The 21,028-nt window shown below is 49.9% G+C and overlaps 1 protein-coding gene across 5 annotated transcripts in view; it reads right to left on the reverse strand.

Moving 5' to 3' along the window:
* MSI2 (musashi RNA binding protein 2) overlaps positions 1-21,028 on the reverse strand; it is a 430,569-nt gene that overhangs the window by 20,913 nt on the left and 388,628 nt on the right. For all 5 annotated transcript variants that reach the window (XM_030922587.1, XM_030922585.1, XM_030922583.1 and 2 more), the window contains exon 11: positions 11,673-11,735. In XM_030922587.1, the coding sequence (XP_030778447.1) occupies positions 11,673-11,735 (63 nt within the window). The remainder of the gene's footprint in view (positions 1-11,672; positions 11,736-21,028) is intronic.

The raw sequence follows: 21,028 nt of genomic DNA on the forward strand, positions 1-21,028 counted from the left end.
TCCAGCAGATCATTTCCAAGCCTGAACCGAATGTGCCCTTTAAGCCAGACGGGAAGGGAGTCACTGGAGTCTTGGGGGCTACCTCCATTGAAGACTTAAAGACTATTTTACACACCTGGAGCTGATCAAGCAAAGCCAGAAAACACAGAAGGACACAGCAAAACTGGACTAGGGGTCTTTTCTGACACTGGTCCATGGTGTCTGCTTTGCTGCTGTGCGTCTGTCTTTCCTCTGAAGGATGGTGACGCTGCCGCCACCTTTCCACCTTAGTCAGTGACTGACCCCGACTCCAGGGCATCCTGGATCCCATGTCTGTCATGCTGAGCCCCTCCTCTTCTCTCCAAGGTCAGAAGCCCACCCTCTTCAGGATACAGTCAGAAATAACTTTCCGAAAGAGAGGCAAGAGGGGCTGGGCTGCCCTTCCTGGCTATATAGCCTCTGCCACAGGCACCCAGGCATCAAATGTTTACCACAGACCTGGGCAGACCATTTTATTAATATTAATAAGTAACCAGGAACAAAGAGCCCCTTTATTTTTAGCTTTCTCTAATTGTGTAGTAATTACTCATCTACAAAACAAATGAGGCCCTGCTCGCGGTTGCCATGGTACCGGGTGCCCAGCCTCCCTGCAGGATGGTTGGCCAAGAAGCCCGCAGCTCCCGCCTTGGCCCCGCCCCTCCCCCCGCCACTGGCTCAGAGCAAAGCCCCAGCAACTGGGCAGCCAATCACCTCCCAGTCGTAAGGCCGGGCGGGGCTTCCCAGCGACCTTCCAGATGCGGTCCTCGCAGCCCACAGGAAAGAATGTTGACTCATCCCTACAGAGGACGTCTGTCTTCCCAGAGAAGCCCGCCCGTGCTTCATTGCCTAGTTTCTTCTGGGCATTGGCTAACTTCCCTCAGCCTTGTTTCAGCTAAAGGTTCCCTTCCAATAATTCTCTTCAGGCTGGCTTCCTCTTACCCGACCACGCCTCCTCGCGGCCTCCTTTGTCTGACACTGGTCTGAGTGCATTCAGGGACCAGAAACCTGATCAGAAATCTCAGCCAAAGCCAGGCAGTGTATGCAACAGCAGGAGCAGGTGCAAAAAATACTTATACTGCCTCCTGAGGCCACTTGTAAATGATTTGGGGTTATCTCCTCCCCCAAGGATAATGGAGAATTGAGTTAAGAGCAGCTGTGTTTTTTTCTTGAGTGTCTGTTTTAAGGTTGCAGAGCCTGGCTCAGCCACCGCAGGGCTGGTGCGATGGAGCGTCCGCTGATAGTGGCTTATCCGAGGACAGAATGACGACAGGCTTAGGCTCAAATCCGGTCTCTGCCACTTCAGATAAGCTACTATCCTTTCCAAACTACAGTGTTTAAATCTTTAAAATGGGAATGAGAATCATTAGTGCTCACTTCATAGGGTTATGAGAATTAAATGGGGTAAGGCTGGTGGGCTTGACATGATACTTGGCTCACTCATAATATATGTGAGCTAGTATTATTAACATCTATTATCATTATTGTATTAACATTGGCTAGGATGTGTCTCTAGCATTCTATTGACCACTTACAAGATACCTTTCCCTGGAACCCTTTTAGCCTATGCCATGGAGTGGCTGCCATTGTGGTGTTCTCATCCCCTGACAGATCTAATTTCCACAGCCCATCACAGCTGTTCAAAAGCATTATTTGTCTGCTTCCTGTTCTGTAGGATCCCAAGCTGGGAAGGGAGACCTTTTTTAAAAAATTAATATTAATAAGCAACCAGGAACAAAGGGCCTCTTTATTTTCTGTATTTTCTAATTGCATAGTAATTACTCATCCATATGAAGAATGAGGACTAGGTTGACTTTGCCTCCGGGAGGCCTGATGGTTTGCATTGTTGGGGAAAGCAGGTGCCACCCACAGACACATGCAAAATATCTTCCAAGGACCCATAATGCCACCTTTCATTCAGGAGAGCTCACCGATGAGGAAGAGGACTGAGGACATGGAGCAGAGGAGGGGGTGCCCCAGGTAGGGTGAATCAGGTATGGCTTCCTGGCACTTGGAGCCTAATTTTGACAGAGAGGGCAAAGACAAGGACAGAGGGAAGTGGAGTGGCAGAAAGAAAGGGGACAGTGGCCACCTCAAGGGCAAAGGAATGGGAAACAATAGCCCCAAGCAGGGAATAAATAACAACTTGTTGGCAGAAGCAAAGGAACATAGGGGAACTAAGGCAGAGATTTGCCATGGAATGCCCTCCTGTGTCTGCTTTCTCAATGCTTCTCATTCCACACCCCTTGCTCCAGGTCACAAGCCCAGCCCCAGACCCCAGGATTAGGGGTCAGACTGTTCTTTGTGGAGCTACAGCCAGGCTTATCTTCTTTAGATGGCTCTGTCCTTACTGAGCTTCACTTCCATGAAGAATACGAACCTCCCTCTCCTATGACTATATCAACATGGCTTTCAAGATCTCCCAGAACCTTGACTGTCTCTATCTCTTCAAGCCCATATTCCCTGCCTAGTAGACAGCTCCCACTCCAAATTCTCCAAGGCCTGTGTCATGTCTTGCCTCCTCCACCAAGCTTCCTGCCTGCTTGGTACTCTCTGACCATGTAGGAATCTATCCTTATTAAAGGGTAGCTCTCACATCGGTTGTATACTTTTGTCTTCCCCAGAAGCCTGAAAGTTGGCTGAAGGCAAGGACCATGCCATGGAATTATTCTGCATCCCACCCCAGCCCCTAGCATGATGTTGAGTCCAGAGTTAATCATCTTATGGATAAGAGCACAAGGCCTACTGCTTGAGCAGCTATATATTAACATCTATGGAATGTTTAGAATGTACATGAATTATCTATAACTCGTCCTCCCACCTCAGTCCTGTGTCTTGAATCCATCCTGGACAATGTTGTCAAAGCTTGTCTAACATACAAATCTGATGTCAGTTCCTAGTTTCAGGCCTCCCATGGTCTCACGGGCCCTGCCCATGTAAATCCAGTCTTCTTAGCTTGGTACCAAGGGTTCCCTGCTCTGATTCTGCCCAGCTCTCCGGCTTTACCTACAGTTACTCCCCTGTTGCATTTTATTCTCCAGCTGGAATAAAGCATCTGCAGGGCCTCCACCTGACTCCACTGTCCTGGGGTCTGGTGGCTTTGCCCATGATGTTCCCTGGCCCCCTGGGGAGCTCCTATTTGTCCTTTAAAAGTGGAAACATTCACTCCCCTGTGAAACATTCCCTGACTTCCTAGGCAAAGCTAACCACTTCCTCCTCTGTGCTACTTCTGTATGTTGGATAGGCTTCTGTTACCAGGCTTACAGCATCCTATTGTAATTACCCATTAGTTTCCACACTAGGTTGGGAGCTCTTCAAGGGCATAGAGACTGCTTAGTATTTATCCAGGAACTTCCAGGGCTGTAGTGGGCATCCACTGGTTGTCTCTCCAGCATCATTCTTCCATTTCCCCTCTCATCAGCACGCAGGTTTTCCTTTGGGAATCCATCCTTACCCCACTGTGTAAAGAGCCATTCCATTTAGAGGGAGATGGATCCCACCCTCAGTGACTGGTTTTGTAACCCAAGCCTTAGCCAAGCAGCACAAAGCTCTGAACTTTCCTAGAATTCCGGACCATCTGACTCCCCTCTTCTGGACAGGATGGTATGATGCCAGAAACTGTTGCAATCATTTTGCCACCATGAGGAAAACCAATATAAAGACAGTATTGAAATGAGAAGGAGGACAAAGCTAAGAGAATTGCAGAAAAAAGATCCCTGAACAATCCAGGCATGAAACCCACTCTTCTATGGAGCTTCCAGGATGTCAGCCAATAAATCCCCCATAATATTTAATTCCCTGTAACATTAACCTATAGTGTTTAATCAGTGTTGGGAGGTTTCTGATACAGTGAAAAGCACCCTTGAATCAGGCTTAGGACAGTACCTACCACACCTACCACATATAACAATAATTACTACTGTTAATACACTTAATAAATATCTGCCACATTCAACTCCATGGCAGATGTCCCCTAGGTCCAGTTCTGAAATCTATATCTGAAAGATCAGACTATGAGGTTTTAGGCCAGAGCCTGAGTGCTTGGCCTATATAGAGCTAGAAGCTGAGGCTACTTGGGCTGTCCCTACACGGTCTTTATTCCTGCTTATGCCCGGTGTCCTGGGGGGCAGGTGTGTCCCTCATAAAAAACACGGCTTTTCCGGAGGGCTACTTAAGGGGGCCAAAGACCTGGGTTCAAGTCCAGGATTCTTCACCTTTGACCAAAGCCTTGCTCCCTAGGTAACCAGGTGTGTGATTTAAAATAAGTCACGTAGCCATTCTGTAGCCCAGCTTTCTCACAAAAACAAAACAAAAACATGCTTGTAAACCAGGCCACAAACTTCTGCCTTCCTGATTGTCATATCACAGGGTGGCTATGGTAATATACATCATGGTGTATATCTGAAAGTCAAAACTCTGCAGAGGCCAGGCACAGTGGCTCACACCTGTAATTCCAGTGCTTTGGGAGGTCAAGGTGGGAGGATCATTTCAGGCCAGGAGTTTGAGATCAGCTTGAGCAATATAGTGAGACCCTGTCTCTACCAAAAACAAAAACAAACAAACAAACAAAAGACCAAAAAACAAACAAACAAATAAACCAAAGCCGGGCACGGTAGTATGAACCTACAGTTCCAACTACTTGGGAGGCTGAGGAAACAGGTTCACTTGAGCTCAGGAGTTCAAGACTGTACTTCACTCCAGCCTGGGCAACATGTGAGAGTCTGTCTCAAAACACCAACCAACCAACCAGCCAACCATCCAAATAAAAAAAACCTCAGCAAAACACAAGCAACCATGAATGATACACCTGGGCACATGCTCCCTGGATGATTCTCACTAACCCGCAGGTTGACCAGCTTTAGAGGCTTCCTAGACCCTGCAGTACCCTCACCCAGCCCAGGGTGCAAGGAGCGGGTCTCTAGGCCCCTCTCTGTTGTGCTCTACATGCCCTTATGGAGCTACCAAGGACACCATCACACTTTCCACCCCTGCTCCAGACAGCTGGGCCTGAGCTCCTGAGCCGACACAAGAGCAACGACCAACCAGCTCAGGGGGCAGGCAGAGATGTGTCAACCACTGAAAATAATTCCACTGATTTAAAAGACTATTAACATCCCCCACTCCATTCACTTTAGGATTAACTTATACTTAGGTCTGGGCTTCAAGGCTAGTCACTAATTGCACTAGAGTTGATTTATCAAGTGCACAGTATTTCTATTACAAAATTATTGATTAGAGCTGATGTATTTTATCCTCAACAGGGTTGGTCTGAAAGCCCTTGGAAAATGAATGAAGCTGAGGTCAGCAGCGGGCAGCTCTGAGCATTATTATAAATTCACTGGGGTTACTGAAATCCAATGCTGGACTCTTTATGGTGAAAAGTCCTGGCTGTCCCAGAAATGAACATTTTAATGACAAACTGGGAAACGAGGTGTCCATCCCCAGAACACACAGCAGTGGACTGAGAGATGTGTGTTCAGGTAAGATCCTTTGGTAAGTCTGACTGGTTGTGGTGGTTGGCCCTAATGGGTCAGAGATTTGTTCTCCCCCTGGGCCACTACTGGCTTGATTCCATGGCCACAGATGTGGCTTCATCTTAGCACAAGGGTGTCCCCATGACCTTACCCACAGATGGACCATGTTGGGGTCACAGCCCCCAGAGGATGCTTGCTGCTAGCACAGGGAGGCTGGGTGAGAAAGCAGAGATGGCTGCACTGTATCCCCCGCTCCGCCCCCCCCCCCATGGATCTTGCTCATGGAAGCGCAGGAAAGCCCTCTTCAGAAATGAAGGCACACATTGATCCATTTTCCTTTTTCAAATGAAGCTGACAGTGGTCATTCTCAGGCCAGAAACAGTGCATTGTGGGAAACACAGACTTTCAGAGGACAGGACTAGAGTCTCAGGCCACCGAAGGCTAAAAGTGCCATCTGCCTTTATATTCCTTGGTGCTTGGCACAAAACAAATCCTTAATACATGTTGAAAGCAATACCTGGGAACCCTAAAGCTTATGGTGCAACTGACCCAAATAGCTCCAGGATCCCTCCAGCAAGTGGAAGAGTGTATGTTGGACACTATCTTTCATGTCCCCCAGCCCCTAACATATATAAGGCAGAGGCTTGCAGCGGGGACACAGAAAACATCTTGAAGGGGGATTGGGATGGGCATGACTACTTCTTGAGATCTATTCTCCTCCCTAAAGCATTTTCTTTTCTGGTTCAAGTTAAACTATTTATTCCATCCCCTGACTTGCATTTTACTTTTGCTCATTTTACCAACTGGAACTGGAGCTCTTAGAATTTCCAGCCACAGGGCAGCAAAGCCATTTTCCTAGCAGAACCAGACCTGGGATTTAGGCCAGTGGGAGGGGATTTTCTGCTCTCCCTGCCTTCTGTCCCTACCCTCTTCTCTTACTCCCCAGCCTCAGGTCAATTTGCAGCTTCAGCAGCCCTGAAGCCTGACAGTTCCAGCCATCTCCCTGTGCACCTCCCCCACCCGCACCCCCATGCAGGCCAAGCTAGAAGAACAGCTCCTTCCAGATTTATCTTCCTGGGCCTTGGTGCCCTCATTCTGTTTGGTGGCAGATTGGCCTAACTCACATTCAATCCTTGTTCATTCCGATTCTGCCACCAATTTGCACAGCTTGCTAGATTCTTTCCACAGCACTACCATTTTGCTTTATCTCTACGCATTCTCTCAGGGGACTTTATGGACTCTGACGTTTTCCTGGGCTTCTGTCTCCCACACCCTGAAGGTTCAGATCCCACCTGTGTTCCATCAATGCTCTTGCAGCTTTGGGCAGAGCCACCACACCCTGACTTAAAGAGCAGGTTCCAGGAGGCAGGCACTACTCATTCGGCATCAATATGTAAGGGGTGGGGATACCTCCAAAAACTCTGAGAGACCTCTGGCACTCCCTTATGGCTTGTCACCACAAATGTAGGGAAGATGGTGTGTCCAAACTGGCTGCATGTGCTCCTGTTCTAAGGGCACAGGCTGCAGGACTCCTCCTTTCCCCTTTAGGGAGCCTTCCTGGGGAGTTGGAGGAAACTGGGGGTGGTTCCTCTTGGATGTTCCAAGCACACCTCCCTTCCTGTCTCCATGAAACTGTGCCAGTCATCTCCATGCTAAGAATGTCACCACTCTTACTCTATTTAAACTTCACCAACCTTAAAAACAAATGGCAATGATTCACTAGGACCAAGTGCATTACCTGTCGGCAGACCAAGGATCTCAAGATCTCAATCCCTTCCTCACCGTGTCTCATTTCCCCTCCACCCCAAGACGTAATCCATATAGACAGGACTGCCACATAGACCTGTATCCCTGAAGGGCTGGCTGTGACCTGCCAAAGGACTCAAGGAGTAGAGGGGCTCGAAGGAGTGTTGCTGGTAGGCCTTAAGAAATAAAAAAAGATCTGCTCTGTTCAAGAATAGTATGAGAAAGACAAGAACAAGGAAGACCTTGAAGACTCCTTCCAAACCTGGTTCCATTTTTGCACTATAATTGGACAATATCAACAGAGATCTCAGTGGGGAAGGCTAGAGCTGAGGGTGGTGACCCAGTTCTGGACCGGGGGAGCGGGGAGTGTGAGAGGAGGTGGTGGTGGCTGATGGTGAGAACATGGATCCAAGCCCCCTGGAAACATTGAAAATATGGAGCCCCTTCTCTTCCTGGTCCCCGCACTATCCTTCAGACGGCCGTGCTGTGCCGAGCCATCAAAGACCCTGTAATATCAACTCAACAATGCATGTACTACAACTACAGCTACGGCTACCAGTACATCTACTACAGTGCATGCATTTAGTTCAGTCCCACAGATACATACAATCTAAGAACAGGCAGGGGAGGTGTGAAATGTTTTACTGGACAACAGGTGTTTTGGAGTTGTAACTAATAAAAAAAAAATCAAAAACGAAAGTGTACAAAAAAAGACATTTCTTGAGAGTTGGATATGAGTTTGTTTCTTGAACTGTTTCATCTGAACAAGCAAAAACATGCAAACCAGCTGGTACTAACAGGAAGCTGGACACTGAGAGAGGATTAATAGGTGTGGACAAACCTTCCCGCTGAGCGTGCTCAGAAGAGTGTTTGAGAGGAGGTGTGCAGATCCTAGCGTAAGAGAGGCGGGAAAGTATGCCTCAGAGACACTCTCACCGCAGCCCCAACCAAGCAAGAGAAAAGACAACAGAAATATGACTGCTCACACTCACCACCACCATCAGGAGCTCATGTTACTAGATTGGAATAAAGCTGGCAAGTATAAAGTACAGTAAGGGGTCCTGGCTGGGGCTGGGTGGGTGGGGAGAGGTGGGACAGGGTGGTACCAGGGGCTCAGAAGCTCTAAGATTGATACACGGACCCACCCATAATGTCACCCCCAACTAAAATACCCTGAATATCCAAACCACTTCCCTCAACTGTCGGGGGAGGCTTCTGTCAAACTGAATTTAGGTTTGGGTGGGACATGATGGGGCCACTGGAACTGAATGAATACGATCAAAATAAACAAACAAACTCTCGACTGAGCACAAGAAAAGATGACATTTCAAACTACCAGGTGAAGGGAAAAGAAAAGTGACCACTGATAGTGAAGTTATCTAGGAGTCGGCAGGGACCTCACCGGGTGGGGTCCCCTGAGCCCTGCTCACCTCAGGTCCTGGGGGAATTAGGAACAGGGGGGCAGCCTGGCCCAGAGGAGTTGGCTGAGGTGGGCACAGACCTCAAGGCTCCCCCCCGGACCTCCTACCCTGACACCATAGCCCTGACGGTTCCAAGTTGCCACCCTGAGCAAAAACGAAGCTACCTCCCACCCCACGGCCCTCAGCAAGTGCTTCTCACCTCAGGGAGCTCCCCCTAGAAGTCATAATAGAAGGAAAAACAAAAAAACAAAACCCCAAACATTGGAGCTGGACAAAAATCAAAGACAAAAACAGGGCCCTCCATAGGATGATGTCTGATCCCTGAACAAAGCCTGAGAACCCCTGGGGAGCGGAGGCCACGCTTCCTACTGTTTGGAGTTGCCTGCCGGGTTTAGCACGGTACCAAGTTCAGGGGAGGTACTCAACAGACCCTCCCTGAATGTCTCCCTGTGCTTCCCTCTAAGGGAATGCAGTTGAGTTCGTGCCGACCTGCAGCAGTTGAGGCTGCAGGAGCATCCTTTTCCCCTGGGGAGGAAGTGGGGTGGGTAAGGCAGGGCTTCAGGAGCTGGGGAAGGTGAAACTAGGCCATCAACCCCCAGTGAGCCCTCTGTGGCCTAGACTGATGCATACACCCAAGTGAGTCTGTGTGGTGCCTTGAAATTCAGAGCAAAGAGCTTTTGCCACTGAGAGGCCACTCACAGGTAAATAATTGGCCCTCCCATGAGGCTTGGCTTCCCGATCATTTTCTAGAGGGAGTGAGGTAACAGTCCCCTTACTGGCAGAATGCGTTAAAAGAAAGAAAGGCACAGTGCTTCCTTTCCCAAACCTGTAACCCTGTTTCAGGTCCAAAGTGGGGCTGAGGAACTAGGGTAGCCTGGCTACAAACAGGCAGGTGTCTTCCAGCCTAGGCAGTGCCCTCACTATGGTGGATACAGTCTAGTCATTGCCCTTGGGCACATCCCAAGCCCCTGACACCTGTGCCCGGCAGCACTGTGGGGTTGCCCTGTAGCTTGTAGGCTGACCCTGCACCCTGTGGGGTGGGGCAGGCACCTCGGAGTTGAGGATTTACTTCTTGCGCTAACCCAGGCTGGTGTGGGCAGGTGGTCTGGGAGCACACTCCTGAATACAGTTCACTAACAGTGCAGCGATGAGCATGGCTGACCTAGAATGGGCTGGGAGAGACTTTGCTCCCGATGGAAATGGCTACAAATCAAACACCACTGATCCTGAAAAAAAAAAATGTGTGGCTGGAGATGACCTTGGGGGTTAGGGGTTAGAGGGATGGGTGGGACTCCCGCCTGGCTCTGGGGGTCCATGAGAGGGTGGGGTGGCAGAAAGGGGCACAGACTGTGGGAGACGGCTACGGCTCTCAGATTCATAAAGAACCCCATGCTGCCCTTTAAACTTGCCATGAAGTCAAGGAGAACGGGGTGGGGTGGGGAGAGAGGCAGGGTTAATTTCGGGTTAAAGTTTAGTTTCATAATCCAAGTTATAAAAAGAAAGAAACTGAACGGAGAAAACAACAACCAACAACACTCAAAAATCTCAAGAGTTTTCTTTTATCTTTTCCCCAACCCCAGGCACAGGTAGGGCCGAGGCTTGTTTATAATGATACCAAAAAGCACTCAAGTTAAAAAACTAAATGGCACAGGGAGACATGAGGCAGCTGTGCACCCCGCCCCCAGGGTCCAGGGCTGGGGGGACCGAGGGACACTGGCCAGAGGGCAGGTGGGGCCTTTGGACACTGGCTGTGGTGAGCAGAAGCTCAGGAAGGGGGCCCCACTCTCTGGACCTGCCTGCCAGTCTGCCCACTTGCCAGCTCTCTGGCAAACTGCCCCTCGGCAACCCCTGAGAACTCCCTAGCCCCCTCCAAACAAAACCCGAGTGGATGATTCGGGGGAGTGGGTCCTTTGTAGCTCGAGGCAGTGCCAGTTTGCATGGAACGGATTTTTACTGAAGTTTTCTAATGGGCCTCACTGTGCCAACTTTTCATCACCCAGAGTGTGGGTTCTTGGCATTTGCCCTCTGGGCTTTTAATGCTCTATTTCCTGGTACCTTCACCAGCCCCCCACCCTGCCCAGCCCCACCCTCCTCAGAGCCCTGTGACATCAAACTAGGCGCTTCCCTGGGTGCTCCAGAGCCCTGTCCGTGGGGCATAGGGGGCAAGAGCTGCAAACCATGACCACTCAGTTCAGGGAGCAGGGGTGGGGAGGGAGCCCAGTGCACAGCGGAAGCCCTGCTCGCCTGGAAAGGCAGAAAGCATTTTGGGGAGAGGGACAAAAGGGACCCCGGGCATCCTGGACATGTCCCAGCTCTGGCCTGACCCCATGGTAATGCTGGGATAGTGTTCCCATGTCACTTGAGGGGTTCCAGACATCTAAAAGTTTGGCTTTGGAGACTGAAGGACTGGAGCAACCTCACGGGACAGAAGGCCCAATTCCCTTGGCAGCTGGAGCCGAGGAGTCTGGCTAAGAAGAGTCTGGGAGGCACAGCAGCTCCGGAAACAGCAGCTTCATTTACTGAGGCTCAGGGCTGGCCCTATGGCTTTCAGGGGCTCTGGGGGTTTAGCCAGAATCCAGCAAGCCCACCTGCCAGTGCAGCAGGGGCCCAGGGGACAGCCTAGCATTTCTCTGGCTGGCTCAGGGACCCAAGGAAGGGAGCCTGTTGAATTAGCAAAAGCCAAGGAGGGAAATGACCACAGGTACCTGAAGCTAGTTGTCAGGTGACGGGGCGGTCAAAGTCAAAAAGAAACTCAGGTTTTTTTTTTTTTTTTTTTTTTTTTTTTAACAGAGAATAATAATCTGCCTTTGGTTTGCAGTCCCATGACTGTGACTGACCCCACTACAAGTGCCCTGGGTGGCCAGGCCTTGCCCGCGCCTCCCTGTCCACCCCCTCCCCGGGGCTGTGGTGAGAGTGGTGTTGGACAGATGCAGCCACACAGATCCGACAGGGCCTTGACCTCCCCCTGCACACTGGGGGCATGCCTGGGAGTCGCCTGTCCCATACACCTTCCTACCTGATCCTCTTGCTGCCGCCACCGCCGCTGCTGCCACTGGTCCATAAGCCGCTGCTGGGAAGCCTGGCCAGGAGAGAGAGGAGCCTGTGTCACGGAGGAATCCTTGAAAGGGCCAGGCACAGACCCAGGTCACGGGCCACACAACCCCCGCCCTCCACACAAAGACAGGAGTGGGAAGGGATTTTCACGGGGCAGCTTTTGAGAGGGACACAGAGTAGTGGCTGTCAGGCTTCCAGAAGGCACAACATCTTTAGGTGCATTTGATTCTCACCCATTTGTCACCCCAGAAGCTGGTTCTAGAAGGCCCACAACAATAATTCAAGAATTGTAGGAGGAATCTTTTTCTTGAGAAGCGGGGTTGAGCTCCCTGTTGACCCTGCACTGACACAGGGTGGCTCCCCTGGGGTTGTCTTGAGTAGAACTGAGCATCGCTGGGCTGGCCCACTACTCCTTGCAGAGATCGTGGCAGAGTGGTCAGCCCTGTGCCACAGGCAGGAGGCACTTGGGACGGCCTATTGACAGAGCAGGCACCTTGGCCAGGAGCTGGCTTAATGCCAGCTGTTCTCTGAAGGCTCTGCAGGTTAGCATGGCCTTTTTAACTCCAGACTTTTGTCAAAACATCAAGTCAGCAGCATCACAACCCCAGGCCCAAGGGTGAGGCATTTGGGGGTCCCAGGTGATTGCATACACATGGAGCCAGACAGGAAAGGGAGCGCGGGGCTGCAGGGGTCTATGTGGAGTGAGTCCTATGGCTTTATTTGATCTCTCAGTGTTTCAACCTCCTGAGGCAATTGTGGGAATTTAGATGTGGCTCTTCGGTCTAAGCCCCATGGACCAGATGAAACTGGCACTAGAGGGTTTCCTAGGGGTCCCTGGAGTTCTTCTTGATCAAGGCTTATGCTATCTAAAAATGCACCAGGCAGCAAGGCTGTCCCAGCAATGGGAACAATAGTCAGAAGGCCAAGGTAACTTCTTGTAGCTGCAGATTCCAGATGAAGTATGCCAAGTCCCCTCCCCTGGGCTTCTCTCAGCCACCAGCACGTGCACACACAGCCTCACACTGGGACACACACAGATACACTCCCATACATATAAAGACACACATCCTCTGCCATCCAGGCAGATACTTGGAGGCCTGACCCCAAGACCCATTTCCAATGACTGTGGTTTTGAATGATGTGCCAGAAGCCAGCCGCAAACTCAATAAAAAGCCCCCAGCAGGGCTGCTCAACTTTAGCCACTGAGCCTTTTAAACAAGGAATTTCTACAGGATGAGAGGAAGACATGCACCGTCAGGGGCAGGGAGCAGAGGAGGGAAGAAAGCAGAGACAAAGCTCCCCCAAACAGAGCGAACTAGAAGCCCACTAAACTCTAAGACTATTGTCCTAGCTACACGGTACTACTGAAGGGAAAGAAGTTCAAAGGGGAACATGCTACTCTAAAAAGGTCAGGCTAAGCTACTTAAAATGTCAATGAAAAGAGACATACTTGCATTTAAATATGGTAATAGGGCTGTTGAAGGGGGGAAAAAGAAAGATCCCGGTGAAATAAATGTACGGTTGTCCCTGGCTGCAGGTCTCCAAGCTCCCATGGAGACCATGCATGGTGACTGGAGGCCCTCCCTTCCCCAGAAGGCAGCCATGAACCCAGAGGGAGACCAAGGAAGGGACCCCCAGCCAAGTCCTCTCCCCATTTCTTCCAGGCAGGATCTAGATTTCTGAAGATGAGGGTCCTGGCAGAAATTGCTGAAGAAAGATAAGGAAGAAATCAAGTTATTTCTCTCTGTCCCAACCCCCAGGACACCTAGGCTTCTGCTGCTGTAAGAGCAAGGCCCAGGGGACACTGGAGGGAGAGGATGCAGGCGAGTCATTCCTTTGCACTCCTTGCCGGGCACTTAAAACAGCAGGTTTCCTCTGAAGCATGGAAAGACTTGGGGGAGGGGCAAGGAGGAACGAAGTGGGGAGGGGAGTGCAGTCAATAAAAAGACTTGTTAAAAAAAGGTCCATCTTCTGGAATTGAGTGCATTTTGGACAAAAAGTCTGAAAGAGGAAGAAAAAATATACTTATCCAAGAAAGGAAATCCATTATCCTTAATCTCAGATAAAGGCTCCTGCTGGAGGTGGAGCATCAGACGCTGCTGAGGGCTGGAATTTTATCTCCACCCTGGAGACGGAGGGTGTGAGAAGAGGGGCTAAAGGAGCAGGGCTGCCCGGTCTGTCCCTCACACAGCACGGGCAGCAGCTCCATAGTCGCCACCCCCACTGCCTCTGTGCCCTCCATCTGAAACACCAGGGCCATGCCAACACCTGGTCTAGCCCCTTGGGAGCCTCCTGGTGGGGAGGGGACGGAGCTTGCACCAGCATCCTGTACAGCGGTCCTCTTGGCCCCCTTCCCCTGCTCCTCACCATCCCCCTCCTGTTCTATTAGGCCGTCCAGCCTCACCAGTCAACCCTCACCTGCCAAATATGTTTTCCATATGACCTGGCAGACAGGCCCCTGATACTGAGTTCCCAGGGTCAGGTCTCTTCTTGGTGGCTGGGCTTGTGGGAAATGGGCAAGCACTGATACAAGGGGTGTGTGTGTTGGGTATGTATGTAAGTGTATGTGTGTCAGGTGTGTGTATGTGTGTTTGTTGGGTGTATGTGTGTTGGGTGTATGTGGATGTGTGTGTTGAGTGTATGTGTGGATTGGATGTGTGTGTTGGGTGTGTTGAATGTGTTGTGTACATGTGTTGGGTGTATGGATGTGTGTGTTGAGTACATGTGTGTTATGTGTTGTGCATATGTGTTGGGTGTATCTGTATGTATGTTGAGTATATGTATGTGCTGTGTGTGTGTTGTGTTTGTTGAGTATATGTATTGTGTACATGTGTTGGGTGTATGTGGATGTGTGTGTTGAGTATATGCATGTGTTGTGTGTGTATGTTTTGTTGAGTGTATGTATTGTGTACATGTGTTGGGTGTATGTGGATGTGTGTTAAGTATATGTATGTACTGGGTGTGTGTGTTGTGTGTTGAGTGTATGTATGTAGTGTGTGTGTTGTGTGTTGAGTGTATGTATTGTGTACATGTGTTGGGCGTATGTGGATGTGTGTTGAGTATATGTATGTATTGTGTGTGTGTGTTGTGTTGAGTGTATGTATTGTGTACATGTGTTGGGTGTGTGTGGATGTGTGTTGAGTGTATGTGTGTATTGGGTGTGTGTGTTGTGTGTTGAGTGTATGTACTGTGTACATGTGTTGGATGTATGTGGATGCGAATTGAGTGTATGTATGTATTGTGTGTGTATTGTGTGTTGAGTGTATGTATTGTGTATATGTGTTGGGTGTATGTGGATGTGTGTTGAGTGTATGTATTGTGTGTGTTGTGTTGAGTGTATGTATTGTGTACATGTTGAGAGTGTGTGGATGTGTGTCAAGTGTATGTGTGTATTGTGTGTGTGTGTTGAGTGTATGTACTGTGTACACGTGTTGGGCATATGTGGATGTGTGTTGAGTGTTATGTATGTATTGTGTGTGTGTGTTGTGTTGAGTGTATGTATTGTATACGTATTGGGTGTGTGTGGATGTGTGTTGAGTGTATGTGTGTATTGGGTGTGTGTGTTGTGTGTTGAGTGTATGTACTGTGTACATGTGTTGGATGTATGTGGATGTGTGTTGAGTGCATGTATTGTGTGTGTGTTGTATGTTGAGTGTATGTATTGTGTACATGTGTTGGGTGCACGTAGATGTGTGTGTTGAGAACACGTGTGTTGTGCATGTGTTGGGTGGACTAGGGCCACCCCAGCTGGGGCTGCGGGAGACCAAAGAAGCATCCTGGTGGCCTGAGTCTAAGGCTGTGGTGACAGAGGGCACAGGCAGTCTCCAGGACAGGCCCTTCATAGGACACAGGAGGCACCTGAGGACCGGAAGGTCCCTGGTGGATACGACCCTCTGGGGCTGGACCTGGGAGGGCTGGGAAGTACAGGGGAGAGAAGCCTGGCCTCGTGGCCCTGTCTTCGGCATTTCTCCTCAGGCTCTGAGGAGGCAGAGGTCACCTGGGACAGGCTACTTCCTTGGGAAACCAGGGGCTGGGTTATCAAGTAGGGGACTGTCTTAGCAGAGGGTGCTGGTGGGAAGACTGCAGGGAACCAGGCATGTGTCCTGGCAGGGCTCAAGGCTTCTTCATAGGGCCTTGGGCCAAGCAAAGATGTGGCAGAGCTCCTTGTTCCACAGGTGCCCATAGCTGCCCAGCACCCCACTGCTCAGAGTGGGAAATGATCACCCCTCCACTGCTGGAAATGTAGCGAAGGGGGGGGGGGGGTCCCTCCTCAACATAGCTTCCCTGGCCAATGTGTGAAGGGGCCACTAGACTCCTCCTCGTGAGGCAGGCCAGCACAGCAAACAGCAGAGCACACAGACTTGGAGCCTGTCTGGGTTCGATGTCTGGCTCAGTCACTTACTAGCTGTGTGACTTTGGGCAAGGTGCTTATGCTCTCTTTGCCTTGATGTCCCCAACTGTAAAGGAGATGACCATTTTAGTGCAGGATTAATATATGCAAAATGCTTAGATGAATGCCTGGCAGTGAGTAAGCTTAATTGGTGAGAGCGCGGTGGCTCATGCCTGTAATCCCAGCACTTTGGGAGGCCAAGATGGGCGGATAACTTGAGGTCAGGAGTTCGAGACCAGCCTGGCCAACATGGTGACACCCTGTCACTACAAAAAATAAAATAAAATAAAATACAAAAATTAGTCAGACGTGGTGGTGCATGCTTATAATCCCAGCTTCTCGGGAGGTTGAGGCATGAGAATCGCTTGAACCTGGGAGGTGGAGGTTGCAGTGAGCCGAGATTGCGCCACTGCACTCCAGCCTGGGTGACAGAGCAAGACTCTCTCTCAAACAAACAAACACTCTTTGGCCAGGTGCAGTGGCTCACGCCTGTAATCCTAGCACTTTGGGAGGCCGAGGCGGGCAGATCACCCAAGGCTGGGAGTTCAAGACCAGCCTGGCCAACATAGTGAAACCCCATCTCTACTAAAAATACAAAAATTAGCCGGGCGTGGTGGCACATGTCTGTAATTCCAGCTATTTGGGAGGCAGAGGCACGAGAATCGCTTGAACCTGGCAGAGGTTACAGTGAGCCAAGACTGCACCACTGCACTCCAGCCTGGGCAACAGAGCGAGACTCCATCTCAAAGAGAAAAAAAAATAGGTGACAGCTGCCATTGTGATGAGGCCTACCAGGTCTCTGTCCAGCCATCAGCCCTGTCTTGTTCAAGACAAGACTCTTCTCCAGGCAGGGGTGTTCTACTGTCTCCATGGTAGGAGCCATGGTCAGCTGGTAGTAAGCACACAGGGGGTCTGAATTTCTTTCTTTTTGCTTTACTTTTTTTTTTTTTTTTTTTTTGAGACGGAGTCTCACTCTGTTGTTCAGGCTGGAGTGCAGTGGTGCAATCTTGGCTTGCTGCAACCTCTGCCTCCAGGGTTCAAGCAATTCTCATGTCTGAGCCTCCCGAGTAGCTGGGATGACAGGTGTGTGCCACCACTCCCGGCTTTATTTATTTATTTATTTTTTGTATTTTTAGTAGAGTCGAGGTTTCACCATGTTGGCCAGGTTGGTCTTGAACTCCTGACCTCAGGTGATCTGCTCACCTTAGCCTCCCAAAGTGCTAGGATTACAGGTGTGAACCACCATGCCTGGCCTGAATTTCTTATCGATAACAGTGGTCTTGTATCCTTCATAACGTCCCAACTTCATAGCATCATTTTAGTGGAGCTAACATAGCTCAAAATTAGAATACACATTCTGTTTAGCTCTAACAATGACAAGTGGGTCAAGGGGTCAGGCATGACCCTAGTGGCTTAATACCTACCATATGTTAGTAAATCCAGCAGAAAAGAGAAAATCATTTTGCTGATCAAATCTCAGAGGGCCTGAGAGCTATAGGTTGGCCACTTGGAACTTAGGTACTAGGAATGTATTATGCTCTTCCTGTTTGGGAACCTTATATTCAAGAAGAGGATGCCTGGGCAAAAAAGAAATTGCACTAATGGTGGAATTCCAGGCATGAACAAGCGCCACAGCTTGTAGAACTGTCATGTTTAATGGGAGTCAGACTTGAAGACCCATTCTTGCTAGAATGGAGTTCCTCTGCCCTTCAAGTGGGATAACAGAACAATCACCTGGCTTGGCCTCAAAGCCCAGTCTTCAGCCCTGGCTGTCCCTGTTTTTCTGTGCAGTTGGACGTGACACTTCACTTCTTTGGGACCTGTGTAACTTTTCTCTGTTGCAAGGAGGTTGCAACAGATGACCTCTAGATGACCTCTAAAGTCCCTTCATCTCAGACCCTGCTTGAGCCTGTCTGTGGGGAGGAGGATGATAAACCCAAGTCCTCTGAGGTTGGTGCTAACACAGCTCTGGGGTTGGTGACTCATCGAAGTGAAAGATGCCACCCACCTGCTGACAGTGGGTGAGACACTTCGCTGGGCTTTTTGGAGTTGTGAAGATCCAGTTTAAGTGAGAAGTCAATGGTGCTTTTGGGTTTTGGGGGTTTTGTGACGATTATATGATACCACACTCACTTTTTATTGCTTCTCTGGCATTTACCAGCTTCTTCCTTACCTAAGCACAGTTATTTTTGTGTGCATATCTTATTTCTCTTGCCGGGTGACAAACTCTTCTAGGGCAGGGACTCAATCATACATACCACTTAGGACCTAAGCCCAGAGTCTTCCCCACAGAAGGCTGTCAATGAGCATCAGTTGATGATGGTCAGGATGCTCTGATGCAGTGGATGAGGGTATGAGCTGGCAGTCACTGCTCTGGGTACACTGCAGCTGAAAGGCAGCACTGCCTACAAGCAGCAGCCTCCCTAGCCCCACGATCCTCCACCCCAGTGGGGGCACATTCAACACCCCTGGAGGGGTCCAGAAACATGATTCATCCAGCAGATGGGACACAACTATGGCAAGTTGGAGCGCTCTGCTCTGTATGGGTGCTGATTCTCAACCCTGGTTGCTCACTGGACCCACCTGGGAAGCTTTAACAAATGCTGAGTTTTGGGTTCCACCCCTGTGATTCTGATTACTTGGTCTGCAGAGCAGCCTTGGCACCTGGACCTTTAAAAGCTTCCTAGGGCCAGGTGTGGTGTCTCACGCCTTTGAGAGACCGAGATGGGAGGACTACCTGAGGTCAGGAGTTCAAGACTAGCCTGCCCAACCTGGTGAAACCCTGTCTCTACTAAAAATAAAAACAAGCTAGCCGGGCGTGGTAGCGGGTGCCTGCAATCCCAGCTGCTCCGGAGACTGAGGCAATCACTTGAACCCAGAAGGCAGAGGTTGCAGTGAGCCAACATTGTGCCACTGGACTCTAGACTGGGTGACAGAGCCAGATTCTGTCTCAAAACAAACAAACAAACAAACAAACAAACAAACAAAAAACTTCCCAGATGACACCAGTGTACAGCCCAAGGTTGTAAAAAAGTAAAATTGTGGCACACATCTTCAGTCTGCCAGCCCCTCCACTTTGCAGAAGCAAAGGCGCTCCTGAGAATACAGGCGTGGTGCTAACTCTTGTGGCCGGTCCCCTGTGAGAGCCAATGCAATGTCTCCACTCAGTGCAGTGTTCTCAGTCTAGCCTGGAGGAGCTTTAACCTTGGCCCCAACCCGGCCCACAGAATCGGGTGGGACCTGGGTCTCTGCTCTTTTAAAGGCCTTCCAGATGATTCTGATGCACAGTGTAGGCAGAGAACCCTTGATTTAGAGAAAGCTTTGGGGTCTTTGTTTTTAGTTACCACTGAAAGGGAACTGCTCTCTGTCCCATGGGCTGGGCAGCACTACGTCATGAACCCTTTTCTTTGCCTCCCATTGCCTTCTTGGTCTGAGAAGACACTGGTCTGGGAGTGGACTGCCTGGGGAATGGTTCTGGTCCAGTTGCTACTTATTTCTGTGATCTTAGATGAGTCAGTGGCTCCTCTGTGCCTCTCTCAAAGGAGGAGATGAGAGAATTCTGGCTCCAACAGGTGTGATTAAGGGGAATCTTTATAAAAGACTCTCTCGTAACACGCATCACCGGCCCTGAATGGTCCATTATGAAACAATTTTTCCTATGTTGTGCTTGCTTAAAGCACTCTCCACCCCCTTCCCCAGCACGCCCGCATCTCCCCAGCAGCAATTTCTATAGATGGTTCAAACATTCTTGGCTAAACCCAATGTTGCTTCACCGAATCCAAACACTAAAAAATAAGCAACCAAAAGAAGAAACTGTCACCCAGAATGTAGGAAACATGTCCTACGAGAGTTTGGAAACACCGCCATCTGTCATCCTGGCTGGCCCAGGATGCTCCCACCTCCCAGGCAGACCAGCCTGATGCGACAGGGCTGGTTCTTTCCAAGGAAATCCATAGCCCTGACTTCCATGCAGAGAAAGACAGTGGCTGGAGGCTGCAAAGGGGTGAGAGTGGAAAAAAGGTGGATGGCCCATGTCTGGAGTGGGAGGACCAAGGGACTCAGATCAGAACAGAGGGTATAAAGAGGAGGAACAACTGATAACCAAAGGGACACATTTACATGATCAGATTGTCACATTTTGGTTTGAAAGATGTATTTCCATTTGAAAACAAAAACTTACCCTGGCGTCCTTGGCATTTAAAATAGGAATCTGTTTTAAACACATATTTTTGGGAGAAAGTCTGACATTCCCAAGGGTACCAACACATCACTCCCGCAGGGACCCCCGGACAGAGGAGAAGGTTGGGGCTGCTGGCTGGGGAAGGGGGGGCTGGGGAGTGAGTGTATGGCCTGGAAATGCCTCGCCCTCAGCTGCAGCTGGGAAAATGACAGGCACGTGGAACCTGTCATCTGTCCCTCTGGAGAGGGGCCAAATGTGAAGGCCAGGCCTGTCTGCTGGGAAGGGTGAGAGGTTGGCGGCTCAGGTTGGTCCCGTTGCCTAAAGGAGAGAGGTCCTACAGTCAAGAGCCCTAAGGGTGTTAGTTCCTAAAACACAGGGATGGCACAAAACTGCCCCAGATAATTTTTAATACAGCTGCTGTTTAGTTTAATTTTAAAAAAGATATGTATGTAACTCTTCAGACTGATAGGACTAAAAGGAAGGTGCACTGCAATGTCAAACCTTCGTTAGGTTTCAGAAAGTGTTTCTGTCTGGGCACCTCCGATCGGATGAATGGGTTTGTGGAAGCATAAAATAGAAGTTAGGCAGCACCCATGGGAAGCAACAAAGAAATCCTCAGAAAAGGCAAGAGCGGAACCAGGGGGCCCAGCCAGGAGCGGAAGGTGTATGTCTGTCCGCAGGTTCCCTGCAATGGGAAGCACTCAGGAAGCAGAGTGGAGCACCTGTCCCACCCCACGGACCCAGCAGA

The sequence above is a fragment of the Rhinopithecus roxellana genome, chromosome 19 (genome assembly GCF_007565055.1).
Source record: "Rhinopithecus roxellana isolate Shanxi Qingling chromosome 19, ASM756505v1, whole genome shotgun sequence".
Lineage (NCBI taxonomy): Eukaryota > Metazoa > Chordata > Mammalia > Primates > Cercopithecidae > Rhinopithecus > Rhinopithecus roxellana.